The sequence below is a fragment of the Notechis scutatus genome, chromosome 4 (assembly GCF_049901735.1).
Source record: "Notechis scutatus isolate UNSWTSFEM ecotype Mainland chromosome 4, rNotScu1.2, whole genome shotgun sequence".
NCBI lineage: Eukaryota > Metazoa > Chordata > Lepidosauria > Squamata > Elapidae > Notechis > Notechis scutatus.
This window is the reverse complement of record NC_142012.1, coordinates 29535394-29558155: the sequence shown is the minus strand read 5'-3', so window position 1 is coordinate 29558155 and position 22762 is coordinate 29535394. Positions and strand designations below refer to the sequence as shown.

General features: G+C 38.5%; 1 protein-coding gene across 2 annotated transcripts in view; it reads right to left on the bottom strand.

The window, feature by feature from the left end:
• SLC10A7 (solute carrier family 10 member 7) overlaps positions 1 to 22762 on the bottom strand; it is a 145203-nt gene that overhangs the window by 28185 nt on the left and 94256 nt on the right. Inside the window, exons 6-7 of one of the 2 annotated variants that reach the window (XM_026668776.2) lie at positions 17030 to 17065; positions 9355 to 9438 (exon numbers count right to left, since the gene is read on the bottom strand). In XM_026668776.2, the coding sequence (XP_026524561.1) occupies positions 9355 to 9438; positions 17030 to 17065 (120 nt within the window). The remainder of the gene's footprint in view (positions 1 to 9354; positions 9439 to 17029; positions 17066 to 22762) is intronic. The other variant, XM_087963064.1, reaches the window with a different exon arrangement.

The window sequence follows — 22762 nt, the reverse complement described above, 5'->3', positions numbered from 1 at the left end:
TGCAAGGGAGAATAATTTTGGAATAAAGATATATTTTAAAATAGTTCATTATGACTGGATTCCCTTGTAGTGAGGTTAGCACTGAGAAGCATGGAAGTTCCAGCCTTCTCCATATTTGGGAGTGGTGGACTGTTGGAAGCAATGTTTGTGGAACCTGATCTCAAATTCAATACAGGCAGCAAAAATAGGCCTGTATTGATTTTTACTTTCTTGCTCCTACTTCCTGAAATCTCAATGAGGATTAAAATGCTTTGGCTTTGACTTCTGGATTGCTTACTCTTCTGTCTATGTTTCTGTCTCTGGCTATAAGTGATTCCCCCTTGTCATTAGATCCCAGAAGTCCAACAACATTTTTGACACAAAATATGTTCCTTCTCACTGGCCACTATCTCACAGTTTCCCACCACTTCCCAGGACAACCCTCTCATACTGGCTTTATTGCTTTGTCTAAAAAGCTGGAATCTAAAATTTTATCCTGGGCCTTGCCCTTTTGGACCTTAAACAGATAGAGAAAAATGTAATTCAAAACAGCCATTACTTTATTCATGTAAAACAGTAGGATGTTTCTCTCCAGAATGTGGGAAATCTGTCTTGAAGAAGAATGTTAAAAAAACAAGCCTTTGTAAGCTGCATATGAGTTACAAGGAAAATATTTCCAAGATTTAGAATATGGAAAAGGTCTTGTGTAATCCTTAGCATCTTTAGATTCTGTCTTCCCTCTCTTTAATTTTACAGATAAAAAAACAGCCAACATCTCCTCCTGTAATGGGCAACACTTTTGACATTTTTTTTTATTCATAATACTTCTGCAAGTACTGTATGGAGGCAGTGCATTTTCCACCAGAGGGATTTCCTTGCTGATCTCCCCGTGTTTAACTTTGATTGTCCATTTTTGTCTGAAAACAATAACAATCAATCTTTTCCCCTTCCACAAATATTTAACATCTTCCTTCTAGTCTATGGTGTTATATTTGATGTATTCTTTACACCAATTTTTTCTTTATTCCCCCATATATACCCATCAACATTCAATTGGATTTTTGTAACAGTATACTACCAAACTTGCTATTGATTTGGAAGAGTTCTGGTGTGCAAATTTATAGTTATCATCTTAAGATTCATGTACAAAAGATCTCCACCCGAAAACATACAACCACCTGGAAGACAATTTGGGGGCACTGAGTATTGTAAAAGAATTCTCTGTCTTCTCACATATTTCAATGCCTTCAAGCTTCTTTCCCTCACATAGTAGGAATAGAAAATGATTAGGTTCATATAAAGGACAAATATGTGTGTACACTTGTATATAGAGGAAAGCAGAGGAACATGGAGAAAATTCTAATCCTGGTCTACTTGCCTCTAGTCTGTATCTACAATGAGTTGCTCAAAGAGAATTTAGTCCTTGACATCCCAAAAACTTCATATTTATCTACAGGATCATAACAGAAAACCATTTTTAAAAATAGGCAGCCTGAGAAGCAAATGAAGAAACCAGAAGTTTTATTTTGCATTAAGAAAAAATACAAATATTAATTCCACATTTCCAAACTCAAACTCTCATAATTTGAAGCCTTAATGCATAACACTGTTGGGTGCCTTAAACACTTTGTATAAGTATAGTATTTCCTCATGCAATATGCATTGCTTAAAATGGTTCTTCTACATTATGCTATAAAGATAGCTAACAAATTTGGATAGATGATAGCTAGACAGACAGACAGAAAGACAATAGATAGATCTCACAGATACTCATAAAAATAATTCCAGATGCTGTTTCCAAATGTTTGAAGCAATGGAATGGATGTTTAAGGCCTAATTGCTAGGTGGAAATGAGACTGAGAAGAGGTCACCACAGACCAGATGTAGACAATTTTGTATAAGCAATAAACTTTTTGATTCAACACATGGTTCTCTTAGGAGTCCTGAGCATCTGCTTCTGACCCTGCTACTTTCTAAGAGAGATAAAATCTCTAGAGACTTCCTATCTCTGGATTTAGAGGTTGGAGCCAGGTCTGAGGTAAGAGATATTGGGAAAAGGCAAAAACCAAAGAAAAATATAAATATGAAAGATTCTATCACTGTAACCAGAACATAATTTTGAAATTGCAGATTATTATGTGTGCCATTATGTTTTCCATTCAGCTTTAAAATCTAAGCATTGTTGTGAATTTCCCTGATGTGGGACTATATTATGCATATATTATGCATATAGCACAGCACTTGGAAAACTTAAACATAAAGCAAAGAATATAATGGTTTTTACCGATGTTCCTCCATAGACAGTTCAGACATGGATGTTTCAAAAGAAAATTTAGATCCAGATATAAAAAAAGTATTATGAGGCAAATATTGCTTATAAGTTTGTTATTGCAGGATCTTATGAACTAAATAAATTGAAGTTTTTAAAAAGTCTTCTTAATTTTTCCATGTTTTAGAGGGGGTTAGGCTGACCTGACTAGGGGTGAGGAATTTTTTGTAAGGGGATTTATTTGAGTAAGTTAGAAATATTAACAAGTATTGGTTCCTGTTTTATGTTTCTTCTTTGGTTTGTCCAGTTCTTTTGTCTTTGTCTTTTTAAAACTTTTGTTTTAAATTTTTGTTTCCACTTTATATATATTTTTCTTGGATTTTGTCTGTTTTTTTCCTTTATTGTTGGTGTCTTGAGCTTGGTGGAATGAAGAAAACCTTAGATAGCTCCACTAGATAGAATTATCAAATTTGACCATTTAAAACAAAGCCAGAATTGAGAAGACAACAAGCAGTAAATGCTGCCTCTGCAAAGAAGTTGAAAAAAAAAACAGTGGACCACCTGGTTAGCTGCTGAAAGAATAATGACAAAGTAGCAACAATGGTATTGGAATACTACTTGCCAAAAAGCAAGAACTGGTGGGGCCACAAAATACACAAAGCAATAAAAATAAAGAAGCTAAAGTGCTCTAGGACTTTAAAATTAAAACAGACAAGCATCTGCTAACACTTCAGACTTAACACCTGTCAAAAAAAAAATGACAAAAAATCTGGATAGTGGATGTTGCAATACCAGGACACAGAAGCATAGAAGAGAAATAACAAAATATAAAAACCTGCAAATGGAAGTATAAGGACTATCGCAAATGAAAGCAAATGTAGTTCCAATAATAATAGGTGCTTTGGTGCAATCCCCAGAGACCAGGAGCAACACTTGAATACCATTGGCATTGACAAAATCATCATCAATCCATTTCAAAAGGCAGTTTAAACAACAATATCTGCCTATGTCCTTGATAAGATTGGATAAGTGGACAAAAATGCCAGATCCAGTCTAAATATCTGGCTGACTGCAATCAATGTAATATAATGCGTTAATAATGCTGTTTCATTTTCATATGGTTTATGCATGGAAGTCCAGTAGCTTAGTTTGCAATGCAGAAAAGCACTTACTCATATGATATGGGCTTGTCCTGATATACATGATTCTACATGGAATACAACTACTTACAGGTTTGAAATGAAATATTTATTAACAATGCTTCTTATTTTTATTTTTTTCTTAAATATATGATAGTTCCTAAAGTCTTGCCAGCATAAGAAGCATGTTGTATGGACAGAGGTCTGTATAATTCGAACCCTTCCCAATCAAGATTCGAACATTCTAATCCTTCTCAATTAAGATTCTAAACCATGTAGAGCAGGGGTGTCCAACCTTGGCAACTTTAAGACTTGTGGACTTCAACTCCCAGAATTCCTCAGCCAGCAAAGCTGGCTGAGGAATTCTGGGAGTTGAAGTCCACAAGTCTTAAAGTTGCCAAGGTTGGACACCCCTGCTGTAGAGCATGGGTGCCAAACTCGCGGTGTCATGTTGTCGTCACCTGACATATTGTGACTTTTTCCCCTTCGCTAAACTGGGGGTGGTATAGCCAGCGCATGACGTGATGTGGGACTTGAGTTTGACACCCCGGATATAGAGGGTTTATACAAGCAAAAGAAGCTCATTGCTTTGGATTATTCATCCAAAAATGGTGGGGGAAGAGGATCAGGTGAAAGAGACACAGATGAGAGATATAACCAATCTGTGAGGATTTGCGCTATTCCCCATAAGTTTACAATTGTATTAAATGGGCATCCATGGCAATTCTATAAATAATAGGGAACTTTTTGGGTTTGGGATAATTTGAAGTTTAAAGAGTGGTGGTGAGTGGGTTCATTTAAATAATGACTATCATAGAAACTTACCCACTGAGAAAATATAGTGCTTCAGCCATAAAACACATTCCCTTGAAAGGCAAAGTAGTCCCCCTGCATACTTCTCTTAAATAAATTATAGTTAAAAGTTGGAGGATGATGAAGGAATATAGGCATCAATAGAAATGTCCGTGACTACTTTACTCTTTTACTAATAAATTACCATCAGTACTTTCCCCCATTTTAAAGTAAGACTATGAGGAACTGTTCTAACAAAGAAAAATCACTAGTTCTTATTTCATTTCTATATATTCTTTCTCACTTGCATCCCACACTAGCTCTTAACTAAAGAGGACAGTCCATTTTGTTCTGCTCATCTTTTACAAATACTTTTTTATTGCCATTCCCTAATGCTTTTACCAGGGGCCGAATCAATGAGATTAACAGCACTAGATGCAGAAATGGCTATAAATTTACCTAGTTTCTTGCAATAAATTCAAATTTAATCCCATCAGATCAAACCTCCTAAGCTCTTTGAATTGGGACCTGTGGGGTATGTACCTTTCAAACCAGCATCACCTGAGAAATTGTTCCTTGTCACACAGAAGCCCTTTGCATCTCAAATGTAATATGTTCATACGGGTGGAAAATATATGATATGGCCTTCACCCAAGAAAGGAGTTACAGCTCAGAGAATTTACCTGGTTACAGGGCAGTCCTTGATTTCTCTAGAGCTTTCTTGGTGCTCACTGTAACTTTCCTCTTTGCTTCATAATGCTTCATCTGCTCTATTTGTTCGTCACAGTTAAGACAAGAAACAGAACATACAATGCACAGAAAAGAATATGATTGCTGCTTATAGCTTTAATGGGCATTTTAAGAAATAATTGCATCAATATAAAACACTAAGATGTGAAAAATGGTTGATGTACCAGACATTCTGTGCATAAAAACATCTTTGGAGAGGTTGCCTCTGAACTGAAACATGCTCTTTGTTTTGGAAAAATGGGTCTGCTTTGTTCTGAATACAGACCAAAACATGACTGATCTGTACCAAAGTGTCTTGCTGGCAGGAAAAGCCAAGGACATTGACAGAAGCAGTACTAGAGGGGAGACATAGGACAGGGAACAGGTGAGGTGCTGCAAAGATGGAAATGAGGGACTTTATAGAATATGCTATGGAATGGGAAAGCAAGGCTCTGGAAGGTTTGTCTACATAGCAGGATTAGATGGCATACATATTAGAGTTGCTGAAGGGATTATCATGCAACAGTCTTGCTCTATTCACTGAGTGAAATCACTCCAACATCCAGACAAGCTTTGTTTCAGCTGAAACCCAGAACAAAAGCATTCCACGATTCATTCTACCAATTGTGACTCATCCAGAATGGCTCAGCAGAGCATCTACAATGCAATGTATCCACTTGGGGTTCAGAAAAAAGCTTTTTTTTAGGTGCCCACCCAACCAAGAAGCTTTAGAACATGAGGTTAAACTACAAATTTCTTCAACAGACATAAAACAACATGCCATCACTTTACAATGTACTTACTGAACATTATAGAAAATGTTTATATTACTTGTGGTTCAGAAACCATAATCTGATTTGTTTGTAAACTATAGTTTATAATTTATTATGAGGTATGAATACAGGTCTTGTGGCTTATTTAGCAAGTCCCAAATGATGGTTTAGTATATAAAGCTAGTGATTGAGTTCTTCTTGCTTCATACACGAATCTTTTAGACAATTTTGTACTGAATAAAACCATCTAACAAGCTTATGAAGTAGGTCTCAATTACAGAAAACCATATGTTCATATTTTAAATTAGTGCAATTGTAATAACTAATTTGTGTTTTAGTTAAGGATAATTTAATATAAAGTGCTCATTCCTGACTGGCAAATAGATTACCAATGGGCAACTAGAGAATGCGTGAATGATAATGTACAGACATGGCTTTTATTATTTATTCATAGAGAACAGTGGGTTTCAATGTGCGCCTTTGAAAAATGTTCAAACTGGTGGAATATAATAAAAGCACTGTGGAAAATTCTATTTCATTAACTTTTAATCATAAATCACTCTTTAAAATAAAACATAAAATAAAAGTCTGTCAGAAGCACTTAGGCCTAGAAAAGAGAGAAGGACAGCGGAAAAAAGAAGGGAAATATTACCAGGACATTCATTTTTTTCCTGCTGCCTGTCACTTTCCTGCTAAAATGAGACAACCCAAACAAAAAGACCACATTTTTTGCCTAGATATATGGGTTTAGGCCAATATGGTTGAGAGGTAAATACAAATCACAGCACCATATTGAGGTAACAATACTTTGCTATATGTGGCATAAAATGTGAGAAACTGTGGCACATCATGTACAACAACCTTCAATAATAGTCCCCAGGGGCGCAAAACACAGGTCTATACTTTTCTGCAATAATATAAAAATCAAGTCAAGTCTGTAGCAGATCACTTTTTATATGAAGATTTCTATTAAGTTTTTATTATGTAACCTGTTTAGTTCTCCCTCCATTAATTTTTTTACTGTTATGGCAATTATGGGGCCCTTTGCACATGAAAGGAGATTTGGGCCCAAGGGCAAATGACAGAATTTGTATGCAGAAGTTCCCAGATTCAATTTTTGCATCTTCAGGATTAGCTGGAAAAGCTCCCAATCCTAATCCACAGAAAAACTGTTGCCACTTGCAATTGGTACTACTGAGCTAAATGGTCTCAAAGTTTTACTGGACCTTCCACACATGTTCATCAGACAGGGAATTGGACTATATCCCAGTCATGAGATTATTATTCATCTTCCATATGTTTTTAAATTTTACTGTTTTTTTCCAAATAAAATTTGTAATGAAACCATTGAGTGTATGCACCTTTTCAGACATGAATATTAACTAATTTCAATGTAGACTATGTGTATTTTTAATTGCCAACCCCGTTAAACAATTGAATATTTAACATTTTATACACTGATCAAATGACAAGAGTTGGTCACTAGAGTATGCAAATAACATCAATGGTTATTTCATACAGGTATCAATCTTGCACATATATCTATAGAATTACTGGATTTCAAGTGTGATCATATAAGCCACCCAGTTACTTATTTACTATGTTTGTTGGAAAATGCTTAGTATGTAGGAGATTGAAGGCTATCTTACCCTGTGAATAGTGGCCCATTTCAGAGTTAGACCAGCCTGTGGTTATGCGTTTGTCAACTCAAAGTTCTCAAAGACCCCTAACTGAGAGATGACTTAGAGCAAAAAAACATAAGCTGCCTTGCATGCATGAAGCAGTATGTTGTGCCCAACAGGGCAACCAAGATTACAGAGTCAGTTTTTTTTTTTAAATTTAGCCTTGCAAATCAAAAGACTTCATATCACTTGCCAAAAAAGGAGAGTCACACCCCACTCTTCGATGTGACTCAATTAGAGCTCTACAAAGCCCTAGCAAGGTCCTAGTCACAAATATTGAAGTTATTTGCCCAACTGCTAGATTTCCTATCTCCAGACTTTTGGAAACTGAGATAGAGAGATAGATGATAGTATTAATTCAAATAATCAATGAAAAAAAAATGATCCCATGCAATCCAGCATCAAAAAACATCCTTGGCTAACTTTTTTCCCCTGTCTTTTTTCCCTATACTTATTGAATAGTTTACCTTCCCTTAAGCAGAAAGAGAGAGTATCCGCCACCTGATGACATTTTGTTTTTATTGTTGAAAAACATGAAACTATGCTTAAAATGTTCATCTTCTTCACCCCCCAAATCACATGCAAGTGCCTCTATGTGCCTCCACATACATATATTTATTTTAGTTCATATTTAGGAATCAAGAAACTATACTAAGACAAAAACATATATATCTATGATCTAAAACAGGGGTCCCCAACCCCTGGTCCATGGACTGGCACTGGGCTGCAGCATGCCAGAGACTAGGTTGTGCAAACAAACAATGTTCCAATCTCAGGATGCAGGCAACACACAAAACCACGCCCCCTCCGGTCTTTCTCTATGGACCTGGCCTCTGATGCCTAAAAGATTGGGGGCTGCTGATCTAAAGTATGTATTTACTTACATATATTGACAATCTATAACTAGGATGTCAAACTCGATTTCATTGAGGGCTGCATCAGGGTTGTGTTTGACCTCGGGGGGGTGGGGGTGGGGGGCCTGGGGTGGGGTGGGGCAGCTCAACATCACTCATGTCAGGGACTCCTGTGGCAGCCCGAGTGCTCTACCAGGGAAAATGGGCTCCTGAGACCATGCAGGAGGCCGTGGCAGCTGAAAACAGAGCTCGGGAGCCAATTTTCACTGGCAGAAGTACCATTGGCCAGGTCTTCCAGGGTGGTCCCGCAGGCTAGATTTAAGTACCCCGTGGGCTGGATCCAGCCCCCAGGCCTTGAGTTTGACACCCATGATCTATAAGGTTGTATAGGATACTTCAGATGTATAATATTGAAGAAAGTTAAGCAATGTGGAACCCCAAATGACCCAAGTTTTATTTCATCACTATTTCACTTGGAAACATCACTCCCAACTATATGTCTCCCTTAATTTATTTCAGAAAATGTGTTTCTGAATAAGTCTAATGAGATTAATACAAATGTCCCCATAGAGTTTCTGAACAAAGCGTAAAAAACAACTTTTTTGTTGTTGGTGTGGTTAGATGCTGATGTTATTAAGACACGGGGGATCTGGATTTATCCATGGACTCATGTCCTTCAACTATTTCAGTTTTATATTAGGAAGATGAGTGCATAAAGCTTTTATTTTATTTGTTTTATACATAAACATAACTGGCCACAATTTGGGAATGGGTGGGTAACCAAAAATGCTTAATTTTTGTAAATAAACAGAACTAATTTTGGGACACAGTCTTACACTTCAGCACATAAGGTTTGCAGAACTATTTTTACTGGTTCGCTTTTCAGCTCTAGCAAGTGAAGTGCCTTAGAGATGCTGTCCTCATTTTCACCAGCATGACTGTTTCTGAATCAGATGACAACTTTGTCCAACCTTCAGGTACATAATATTTATTTTGATGCTAAAAAGCTAAGTTTTGAGGAAAGAGCAGGTGCTCATTCTCAACACCTCTGTTATTAAAATTTTATTTTTAAAATTTTAAAACTTATCTTCTTAAGTGAAAAACAGTTTTCTTTTACAACCCCAGAAATGAACCTACCTGTCCAATTATGAGTGGAACTACAACAGTCATGAACAGCTGTGAGAATATAGATGAAAAAGGCACAGAAGAGGAGGATCCAAGCTACAAGACAAAATGAAGTACAACATTAATATAGGATTTTAATTACAATGGGCTTAACTATGAATTTGTTTAGATCTACAGTGCAAAATCTCTGTATAGCCCCTGCAGCATTCCAAAATTTATGTGGGCTGTGTGTGTCTCTGTTTAAATAGCTGAAGTCTTGTAAGAACAGAGAAATTACATAAGATGTTGATATTCTCAGGAGAAGAAGATCTGGAATGAAAATGCTAAAAGTTTCTCAAGATCTTGAAATTCTGGCTCCCGTCCTTTGAAAAAGCTACCAACCTTTTTGAATTAAAAATTGAAATCTGTTTAGACCAGTAGGTTTATATACTCCTGTGGCATCACATAAAAAATGGGAAAATTCCAGGAATATATTACATACATTGAATTTGTTACTGTATATATAAACATATCCATCAAGGTAATGCAAGCAATATCCATTATCCTCAGGAAGGTCTTAAAGCTCAATACTGACTTAATCCTCCACCAAAGGATTAATGATTAGTCAGTCATTCTGCCATACTATATAAATCAATCAGTGACAACTACTCTTGGGTCAATATCCAGAACCAATAACTCTTAACACCTTACAGATGTACTACGCTGTACAGTTTTGCATCGTGTTCATACAGTATCATCACTGACTTGCTGGTGAAACTGGGAGTCATAACTAAATACAACTGGAGAACAAAGGTCAGGAAAGGCTGCCTTATATTATGTTTCCTCAGGATCTGGTAGAAACAAATCTTAGAATTAAAGCCAACATTCAAGTGCTGTTAAGTTGAGGCTTAGAGGAAAAATCAAGATGTTCCACCAGAACTTATATCTGTTATGTAAATTCCACATTTACATTCTACCAGAGCTTATATCTCCAGAGGTCTTCCATATAACAGAGTTTTCATTCCACTTCCACCTCACAATCCCTCACAAGCCAGTTTGAAGTCAACCCTCAATCAGCTCTCTTCTACTTGCCTTGAAATGCTGAGAACAGTCATTTAGAACAACTATAAGCCAAGCCATTTTTGACTATGCCTTTTTATACAAGAAGGCAGCATGGATTTATTTAAACTCAGAAAACAAATGCAAAATCCATAGATTTGATTTATTTCACACCTGGGCCTTTATGACACAGCATTTCCAAGATCATGTGACTGCAATTCGGCACTTGATGCCTGACTTGCAATCACAATGTTGCAATGAGCCAGGTAACACGATTGTGATTTCTGACATTTCCTACTGGCTTCTTACAAGCAAAGTAAATGGGGAAGCCAGCAGGAAACTAAAGTTACAATCACATGATCTGTGTATGCATGTGACTCTGAAAAGAGGAACAAATGGTTAACTTGGGCTCAGAACTGGGAGCTGGGATTAAGAATTCAATGCCCATTGATACAGAATAGTCAAAGATAATTAAACTGACTGGAAATAGATTTTTTTTTTAAAAAAAAGATTGGTTTTATTGATTTTACCCAAAATCCTATCCTAGCATACTTTGGTTCCAACACAGGCCAAAGAAACCTTGCTTATATTTAAGAGTTTGCAGGCATGTGTGGCAAGACTGAAGTTAATACAAAAGCAGAATATGGTATCTACAATTACAGTCTCATAGAGAGAAAAAATTCTCAATTTTTATTTCAGATAAAGTAGAAAACTGAGCCAGAAAAACATTGAATCAGAACTTGCAATGATCCAACAACATAGTTAACAGGCAAGTCCAGAGCTTACGTGAGCAAAGTGCAATGATAATGTAATATATAAAGCCACATTTTTCAGCTAAATCAGTTAATCAATCAGTTAATCTGTATCAAGAAACTCACTTTTCTAGTTTATATTCCTTTCTAAGACAGTATCATTAGATTTAAGGACAACTAAAATAATTAGTGAATTTGTTTACTAATTATTATTATTTTGTAATTATAAATGAATTATAAACAGAGCGAAAACATAGAATAATATGATAGAAATCAACTTCCATTCCATATTTCCATCCTTTTCAGACCAACTTCTTTCATTTTTGACAGAGTAACAAATATCTGAGCAATGATATTCTCACTCACATGATTCTCATATCTAAGGAGAAATTAGAACTCACAATCTCCTTTTTTCTTGCCTGTTGCCTTAACCACTAGATTAAAAAAACGCTAGTGCCTTGGAGAAAAGATAATACTGTACAACATGTCCATTTTCAATATCAATGGCTTCTTCCTATGTTTTATCATATGTAAAGTTGTAAAACTAAAAACAGTAGCTGGGAAGATTGCAGTGGTTTTATCCCGGACAATCTATAAATAGATTAATTTAGCACCACACTCAATACTAGCAATGTTAAAAATATGTTTCTTTGTTGCCTTTATTTAAAAGATTTTGTGTGGCAGACCATCTTAAAACACATCTCAAGGCACCTCATAACAACAATAAAGCATCAAGCCATAAAAACATAAAACTGTAAAAATGCATTTTTCTCTCCACTCAAAAAATCACATGCTTTTTAGAAATACAACTAACTTTTCATTCTATGAATAGTGTACAATGCTATATTATTTGCATTAATACTGTCCAAATGAAGTATATCAAGAAACGAAGTTAAAGAAGCAGGAGCTTTCATTTACTAGGATTGGGTTACATTACAAAGAATAGCAAACCACAACACAGTTCACAATAGCAGCTCTTTTGAGGTTTATATTTTGATTACTTAGTTTTTTTAAAAAAAAAATTCAAACAGCACTAACACTGAAAAGCTCCTCAACGTAACAGTTTTAATTGATTTTTTTGAAAGTACTGCTATTTGCGTATTGTTTTATCTCTGTGCAGACACATTTTTGTCTATGTACATGGATGTGCACTTGAAGTTCCAGTATACTGTAGTGTAGCTACAAACCAAAAAGCTTGATGGAATTAAATAAGATTTCTAAAACTGTCCTCTTGTGAACACTTTTGGTCAAATTTGGAACACAACAGCATTTAATTATTTATGCTGTTAAAAAAAACCATGCCACTGCACATAGGTATGACTCATTTAATTTCCCACTGGTGCCTCATATGTACTGCCATTCTAGAACATTCAAAGAAAATTGACACAAGCATCATAACCATTAAACTATTTCTCCACCACGCCGATATCCTGAAGCAATCCTTTCTCAAAGGCATGATAAGGAAATGTAACAGTGACACGTTAACGGAAGGAAAGTGCATATTTTGCTACTGTGATATTTATTTTTTAAAAAAAGAGGAAAAGAAGAAAGAGACATGCTATATAGCTGATTATATTCTATGTATCAAATATTTTAGATTTGATATGAAAATATTCTTTCTATATTTCTTGTAGTTTCAAAATGTTGGGTGGCTCAGGCCCAGGTATGTTGAGGTAATTCCCTGTTAGGAGAATGAGTGCACACAGGGAGACGTAGTGAGAGTAATGTTGAATAACACACACACAGCACACAGCTACACTGTATAGTAAAATGTAGGTTTTACTTCCAGTAAACGGTTAAGCAAAGTCCAACACAGTCCAAGTCATACACGGTTATAGCAGTCAGTTTTCAGTCCAGGGATAATCCAATAACAAAGTCCAGTATCAAAAACAGTTCAGTAATAGACTCACATCAATCCAAGAATAACGACGATCAGCAACAGTCAATAGGGAAAATACAGGAACCAAAAACAGCGAACATCAGAACATCGACCAACTAGCAACACTCTCTGGAAAACCAGGTTACTGGCTCCATCTTATGGCCGTTTGAGGAACTACACCCAATTACAATTTTTAGCATTCCCTTAAAGAGACAGTATTAAAATGTCTATCCTGGTTTATATATTTCCAATCCAACTGTTAGGTGACTTACATTCCTAACAAGGTATTTTCTTATGTCACTATAGTAAGGATTCTAATTTCTCATTAAAATAATCACACTCAGAAACCATTTTAAAAATGTTGTATGATTCTGTTTAACTAGAAACCATGTAGGGTTTGGTGCTCTCCCCTTTCCTATTCAACATACACATGAAGCAGTGGGTGAACTCCTTGGATGCCATGAGTTGTCAGTTTTGTTTAATCATTTCCACCAGTAGTAAGAATCCAGTACAAGGGATCAAGAAGCATACAGGTAGTTCTTGACTTAAAACTATTTGCTTAATGACTGTTTTAAGTTACAACGATTCTGAAAAAGTGACTTTTGCCCAGTTCCATACTTAGGACTGTTGTAATATCCCCATGGTCAATAGATCAAAATTTGGGCACTTGACAACAGGCATGTATTTATGATGATTGTAGTATCTTGGAGTCATGTGATTGCCATTCGCAACCTTTCAAGCCAGCTTTTGACAAAGTCCATGGAGGAAGCCAGATTTGCTTAATGACTGTCTGATTCACTTAACAATTGCGGTGATTCACTTAACAATTCTGTTTCTAACTATAGTCATTTATAAGTTGAGGACTATCTGCATACTTGCATTCTGGTACTGTATATATACTATGTGAGAAGCTGCAGAGTTTGGTAGTCTTCCCTCTCCTATTCAACATATACATGAAGCGGTTGAGTGAACTCCTTGATCACCATGCACCAAAGTCCATCAGTATGTTGATGATAGCCAATTATACATCTCTGGCCTTCGTGAATTAATTAATCAATTCCATGACTGTCTTAACCTGGTGCCTGGAGGCTGTGAGGGTTTTGATGGGGAACAAGTTTTAGCTTAACTCTGCAATATCACCTTGAACTTTAGGCTTTGTTATAAGCTTTTTAATAAAAAAAATAACTAAATAGGAAATTAGCAAGTTACTCTGGCAAAGTTTAAACACTTCTTCCAGGAAAATTAAATATATTATTAAGCATTCCTGTAAGATCTCTCTTTCGGAATCACAATGAACAACTTTCAAAGAACATACCGTATTTGCCGGCGTATAAGATGACTGGGCGTATAAGGCGACCCCCAACATTTCCACTCAAAATATAGAGTTTGTTATATACTCGCCGTATAAGACTACCCCCTCTTCCGCACACCTTCCACTTTTGCACTTTTTTTTTTGAGGCACTTTTGTGCACCGTGGAAACGAATCCCGTGAAGCTGAAAAGAGCAGCCAGCCTTCAGGCCGATGTAGGCGGGCCTCCTTCTCCCAGCTCCCAAGGAAGCAGGCGCTCAGCGGCCTCCGCTCGCACCGCCCGGGCTCTGCTCAGGTATCCGGCTGGGGCTGTCAGGAGTTGTTACCGCTGGCGTGGCTCCGCGGCTCCAGTCCCGTGTTGCCTCGGGAAGGAAAGGCAAAAAGGAAGAGCCGCGGCGGTGCTTTGCACGGCAGCAGCGGCTCCTGGTTTTGCCTTTCCCTTCCCAAGGCAACACGGGACTGGAGCCGCGCGGAGCCACGCCAGCGGTAAAACTCCTGACAGCCCCAGCCCGATACCTGAGCGGAGGCCGGGCGGTGCGAGCGGAGGCTGGGCAGAGGCCGGGCGGTGCGAGCGGAAGCCGGGCGGTGCGGGTGGAGGCCGGGCGGTGCGAGCGGGCCGGGCGGTGCGAGCGGAGGCCGGGCAGTGCGGGCGGAGGCCGGGCGGTGCGAGCGGAGGCCGGGCGGTGCGAGCGGAGGCCGGGCGGAGGCCGGGCGGTGCGAGCGGAGGCGGCGGTGCGGCGGAGGCCGGGCGGTGCGAGCGGAGGCCGGGCGGTGCGAGCGGAGAGCTGGGCGGTGCGGGGCGGAGGCCGGCGGAGGCCGGGCGGTGCGAGTGGAGGCCGGGCGGTGCGGCGGAGGCCGGGCGGAGGCCAGGCGGTGCGGCGGAGGCCGGGCGGTGCGAGCGGAGGCCGGGCGGTGCGGGCGGAGGCTGGGCGGTGCGAGCGGAGGCCGGGCGGTGCGAGCGGAGGCCGGGCGGTGCGGCGGAGGCCGGGCGGAGGCCGGGCAGTGCGAGCGGAGGCCGGGCGGTGCGGCGGAGGCTGGGCAGTGCGGCGGAGGCCGCTGAGCGCCTCGTGTCCTTGGGAGCTGGGAGAAGGAGGCCCGCCTACATCGGCCTGAAGGCTGGCTGCTCCTTTCGGCTTCACGGGATTCGTTTCCACCGTGCGCAAAAGTGCCTCGGCCGCGGGCAGCCGCAGTGCTTCCCAATTACTATTTGCCAGCGTATAAGACGACCCGGCGTATAAGACGACCCCCCCACTTGGAGGCATGTTTTACAGGGCAAAAAAGTCGTCTTATACGCCGGCAAATACGGTAAAATAAAACTTTTAGTCTCACTAAAGAAAAAGAACAAAACCAGTCTTGCTCTGAAGGCTTATAGCCCAACATTTTGGACAATAAGCCTGAATAGGGACAAAATCTCTCATTTAACTTACAAGATTCGGTTGACATGGATAAAGCCATTCTTCTCTTTAGGATTGTCAGAGGAATTCTCTGCTATTCAGATTCTCTGCTATTCCAATATTTGGGGCCAACCTTCATTTGCACTTGCAAAGGTCCATATTGTATTTTCCCCCTTTCCTCTTCTCTTGTGTTTAAGCAGTGACAACAGCAAAGATACAGATCATCAGTCTTCACCAGTCTTACTCTCCCCAGCCAGAAGTGTGGTTTTAGCTCAAAGCTAAGTGAGTTGGCAGACAAGACACCTCATTGAGGACATTTTGCCCAAGGATACAGAGCTAACTTTTTGTGTAGGAGTTTTTAGATCTTAACTGGAATTCATGCTACAGAACTGCGATAATTTTCTTGACCAGCTTTATGGTCCAGGGATAAGCTCCAACGTGCCCTTGGAAAACACCATTTTATTAGTGAAAAAAAAGACTAGCAAGCTGAAATATTATACTTTTTACATTATATTTATTTTCAAGAACACTACTCCAAAGGAATTTCTAGAAAACAAAAATGGTAGATAGACATAGGATAATTGTTTTATTTGGAAGGATGCACCATCCCTTAGCAAAAATGTATATAAGCTAAATCACAGATGTCAAATTAGTGGTGTCAAGTTGCTGTCATGTGACATATTGCAATCTTTTTTCACAGAGCTGGGATAGGCGTGGCCTACAAGTGACGCATCTGGCCCATGGGCCACCAATTTGACACCCCTGAGCTAAAGTGATTGAAATTGGGTGGGATGGACAGGAAAGCTATAAAGTACAGAAGGAAGCAACCACATCAATCTGCCTTCTGTAATTACTGTAGCAATGCCTGTTACAGAAGCCCTTTTGTGAATTATGAAGCTTCTCCCTTCCCTTAATCACCATTCTATGAAAAAACTCATGGTATTCCCTTAGACTATAAGATGTCCATTAGCCCAAACTAAATTGCATGCTCCTGTGCTATCTATAAATCAGTCATACAGACTATTAACTCAGATGACGTAGTCATGAGCAATGTTTGAGACATTTTTATTTTTACTGCCTTAAAAACATGTTGTTAGTATATCTTACACTAACAAATCTGTAAGACAAAATACATATATTGTTCATTGGCAATGTTTTGGTGAAATTACAATGCATCTTTAGAAAGAAAGTGAAAAAATGCAAAATCCTTCCATAATTTAAAATAATCTGCAACAACTCATTTACAATAGAGCAGTATAGAGTAATAGTAACAGCAATACAATATCTCAACTAGAATCAACATTAAGATACTTACAAAAAGCAGTAGGAGCAAAGGAGTTATAACAATGCCCTGGAAGAAATAAAAAAAACATATTTGGTTATAAATAGATGTTGTTCTTTGCCACATTAAATGTCAATGCAGAAAACCTCAGGAAACCTCCTCCAAAGTATCTAGACCAGAGGTGGTATTCAGCAGGTTCTGACTAGTTCTGGAGAACCGGTAGCAGAAATTTTGAATAGTTCAGAGAACCAGCAAACACCACCTCTGACTGGAGATTTTACAGTCTCCTTCCTCTGCCACACCCACCAAGCCACACCCACAGAACTGGTAGTATTTTTTTAAAATCCCACCACATCTAGACATTTACTTTTATAAGATCATTCTATGACAGAACAGGATCATTTGAGATACAGCAGAGGTCCCCCAATGTTAAACCCTGCAGGAATGTTGAGACTACAACCCCAAGAATTTTTAACCAGTTATGACCTGTAATGTTAGATACCATACTTCCAGTATTTTTGAAGAGATCAATTTTGGACAAGTTATTATACCAGTTTTTACCAAGTTTATATAGTATATTATATTTAACATTTTATATAGATGTTATATAAGTTTATATAGTATATTATATTTAACATCATTATTATATTTAACATCTTTGTGAGCAAGGACATTTCAGACTCCTACACAGATTAAGGAATTGTGAATGATCTATAGTAACTGCAAGTTAGTTATGTCTTCAAGATTAATTTTTCAACTTCTAACATAGACTTCTCTTTGCTTCTTAGATGCACTCCATAAATATGCAAGTTGTAGAACCTTCCATACTTAATAAACAGGCGCTACCATAAAAGGGACAGGTGGCTTACTATCTTATTGTCTGAACTATGGCTCTCTCCTGAGTAAAGTCTGCATCAACTGTGATGAATTAGGTGTCGTGTGATTTTGTAATGTAAACTGATATCCCCTAGGAAGTGAGCTGGTATCTCAGAATTCATTTCACTTGATTAGACTCTGTGTCTCCATGGTGGGAAGGCAAGTCTTTCATCTAATTTAGTCACACAGGACCACTTCAGCTCTCCGCATCCCCGAGGCAAAGGAAGGAAAAAGATTTGTTTTCTTCAGTGACAGCAAAGAGGTTTAAGGCTGATCACTGGGCATAAGACAAGATTTTAAGCCTCAAGATTTTAGGACTGGGAGATAACATGCCAAACATCATCTTTACATCAGCAAATGTCAATTCTCTCTTTGCCCACTCAGTACTTAATAATGAATTAACAAAAGCAGTTTGTTACTCAATGAATATTAATTCAGTACTATAAGCAGCTCTTCCCTTCAAGGCTACTTTCCCTAAACAGTTATTAAATATAGTTTTCTAAATATAAATATGCTAATGTGCAATAATTTATACTATAATTTAAAAAATAAAGTTTTATTTTATTCTAAAGTGATCCATAGCTTTTGATTTAAGTTTGAATTCCACCTCCGACAACTCTTTCCTGATTTACCTTGGTTTGCTATTTTCAGTCCATCCTTTCATAAAGAGAACTTTTATACTTTTCCATTCAGAGGGTTCTTGTTAGAAATGTGAAATAAAATTTTATAAAAAATAGACAAGACACAACGGGGTTTTGAGGCAGGATGAACTATACGCTTAAAACAAACAAAACTTCTATTTTTTTACACAACCCCAAGACTCTTGATTGTAAATGAAGCTAAAATGTCTTAAGTTGAGGATCTATAAAAAGTTTAATTCCTCAAGAAGGAAGACTGCAGTTACTTTGAATTTAAATTCTTATTTATTAATAGTTTAAAATACAATATTTTCCCCAATTTCTCAAGAAGAAATGCACTTTCTAATGCTCTGGCTAATGAATGGCGAGCATCTGACCAGCACTAGGTACTTACCATATTGAATTTTATATACTTTTAAAATGATTAATTACAGCTATATAAGTCTGAAATAATTAAACTCCCATGTTCTTGCTTTTCAACACAACTCCTGTATGTAAGCATCCTTATTTGTTTGAATACTACTTTTTTTGTCTTTTGCTTTCTCCAAGGATCTCGAAGCAATGGGAAAAAAGTTTTCCTTCCTCCTCTTTTATCCCTACAATTTCTAAAGTATGATTATATCAAGTGATAATGAATTTAATGCCTTTCCATTTCAATCTGCATTTCCAATCTCTAGATCATATTGATTCTTATTTTTAGTTTCCCTAATCGTAACATCTTATAATGAACTAGAAACAAGACTGATTCCTTTGAAGGCACAGTTTTTCTCAGAAGAGTAGAGTGGAACCCAAACTTGAGCGAACACACTTCCACTAATGAATAGGGCTTCCTTTTCAATTGCCCAACTTCAAGTTCTTGTGGTCTACACAACAGTGTCCACTTTTTCACATTTATTTTTTTTAAAGAGAAATGAAATTTAACTGTAAGTTAAAACTGTAATTTAAAAAGTGCACGGGATAAAATATGAAAATTTTGGAAAAATAATTTGTTGCACAGATTTTGTTGAAAGTGTAAATAAATATATTCTAAAATATGCACTGTTTGAGTAAAAACTATTTTACTTTTTCTTTGGAACCCATTTTTATGGTGTAATATCACGACCACATGAAAAGACAGAGAGAGGTAGAAGAGGCTAAATGAATGTGCATATTTTGTTGGGGGTCAGATGATACCAGTCGAAAATTAGAATAGAATAGAATAGAATAGAATAGAATAGAATAGAATAGAATAGAGCTGGAAGGGACCTTGGAGGTCTTCTAGTCCAGCATTCTGCTCAAGCAGGAGAACCTATACCATCTCAAACAAGTGACTGTCCAGTTGCTTCTTAAAAACCTCCCATGATGAAGCACTCACGATTTCTGGAATAAGGGTGATTTAGAAATTCTCCAATTATACTCGTCCTCTATATTTCCAGATGAGTAAACTGAAATACATTTCCCAGTAAATATAGAGATATCTGTGAAGCTTCTGCAATATAACCATACACTAGTAATGTTTTAAATAAACAAGGAAATATAAAGGGATCATTTTATTTCTATCCCATTGCACAAGAAAAAAAAATTAAATCCGGTTTATAAACTTCAACTTGGCTGCTTTGGGGCAAGTGCTGTCAAACATGCAACACACAGAAATGCTGTGGCAGAGCATTTTTTTTTGCACAAATTGAACATCTGCCCTTGCAGAGGCAAGGTCATTGAATAGCAGAGCATTCTCCAAGTTGGGGTGGTATGTTAAGCTCTGTGATGCAGCCCATAATGGAGTGGAAGTTGTGAAGTGATTGCCTTTTACCATTCAAAAAAAAAAAAAAAAACCCTTTCAAGAAATCCATTTACACCTTTGATGTGAAAGACTGACAGAATATATTTCAATGATTTTAGTGGGAAAGAGGAAAAGGGAAAAAAATTCACAGCCTGACCCAAAATACTCATGCAAAGAATGGCTCTGCATAGCGGCAGTCACATCGGAACCTGCAAATGCACTTTTCTTTACAACGAGGATCATTTAACATGTCATATTTTAGAAACCCAGTTAGGCATTTCTAAAAGGAAAACTTGTATCAAGGGATAACTTTTTACTACATCTTCTCTAGAAGATCAAACCAACTTATCTCAGTTTCAAATGTTAACTTAGATACAGGAAAGAAAGATGGTTAGTTTTGAAAATATAATACACTACTAATTTGCCAAACTAGTCAGTAGTTGAAAACATACATAAATCCACAAGAGTTAGGGGGGGGGGGGGGGGGGGGGGGGGGGGGGGGGGGGGGGGGGGGCGGGGGGGGCGGGGGGGGGGGGGGGGGGGGGGGGGGGGGGGCGGGGGGGGGGGGGGGGGGGGGGGGCGGGGGGCGGGGGGGCGGGGGGGGGGGGGGGGGGGGGGGGGGGCCGGCCGCGGGCGCGCCCCCAGGCGGGGGGGGGGGGGGGGGGGGGGGGGGGGAGAAAATATATTTTTGGGGGGGGGGTGGGGGGGGGGTGTTTGGGGGGGGGTTTTTTTTTTCGGTTATTTAACAATGGATCATTCTAGCACTAGCAATAGCACTTAGACTTATATACTGCTTCACAGTGCTTTTATAGCCCTCTCTAAGTGGTTTACAGAGTCAGCATATTGCTCCCAACAATCTGGGTCCTCATTTTACCTACCTCGGAAGAATGAAAGGCTGAGTCAACCTTGAGCTGGTCAGATCCGAACTGCAAACTGCTGGCAGCCAGTGATCAGCAGAAATAGCCTGCAATACTGCATTCTAACTACTGTGCCACTGCAGCTCTTATCCTACCTTATTTTGTATTACTACTTCCAAGATAGTGCCTAAAGCATGTAAGTAAGTGGTTAACCAATGCACACTTGAAATGTGTCAGTTTTTTTCTAATACACACATACATATACATACATATGTAAACATAATAAAAACATTACAAGTTACTTCCAAAAATTAAGAATTAAAAAATCTACTGTTATACATGGAGATAAGGGATTAATATTAATACTGTTTTCACTATTTACAGTGAATTGTAAACATTTCACATACAGTGACACGTAGCACACCAGAATCACTGTTATCATTGAAATGGGTGGCATAAAAATTTAATAAATAAATTAATAATAATGTGATCATTTATTGGATGTAGTCTTTCACTTCTGGTGGTAAAGAATAAGATGGTTAGCAATAACGTTTCACATTTAATATTTACTATATATTGTGATGGTGTGCTAAGCCTATTTAAAGTCTTTCACATGTGTTGTGGTTCGTCAGCAGCAGGTGCGGATGGCTGAGGTTTCTGACAGCGAGGACTCGGACAAGGGGCCTGCATGTGATGCAGGGATGGGGCCAGGACTATCGGAGAGTGGGGTGCTGCCTTCAGAGGTTGTGGAGTCTGACAGCAGAGGGACCCGGGGAGCCTGTGCTCAGTGTGCATGCGCACAGGGCTGCTCGAAGGAAAGAGCAGCTGAAGCAGCATGAGCGACTTGGGAGTAAGGCTGGAAGGCGATGGCCCCTCCCATAAGGGATAAAAGCCAGCCTTTGGGGTTGGCTTCTTTGCAGGAAGCAAATAAGTTCTTTATGCTCAGAGTTCTCGTCCTCCGGTTTGTTTTTGGAAACTTTTGGCTTGGGATATTTATCTATTCATCTATATTTATCTATTTATCAATTAGTCTTTTGTTCTTGGCAGCCTTTCGCAACCTTGAAAGGGATTGCTCTTATCTGGCACAATTGGTTTTGAATGACTCTTGGCTATGAATGAACAGAATTCACAGCGCTGAATTAAAAGATTTGTTTTTATACATACTTTGTGTTTGTTTGATTTGAACAAGGCTTGGGTCAGAACAACATGCTTTTGTTTCCCCCAAAAAATCAGCGGGAAATTGTGATGCCAATAATTATGTATTCGTCACTGAATTTTATTATTCTTAATCTGAGGAGTTCTGGGGGATTTGAAGGGGATTTTGGGATTTTGTGTACATTATCACTGCCAAATTTGTGTCTCTAGATATATTAGGTCTATAATCATCAAATTCTGGAAATGGTACTTACCTGGAAGGCACCATATTGGGGAAGGCAGGTCTTATATGTCTGATAGCAATAGCATCTTAGGCTTATATACCCAGTGGTAGGATTCAAATTTTTTTACGACTGGTTCTGTGGGCGTGGCTTGGTGGGCGTGGCAGGGGAAGGATACTGTAAAATCTCCAGCCAGAGGTGGTATTTGCCAGTTCTCCGAACTACTCAAAATTTCCGCTAACGGTTCTCCAGAACTGGTC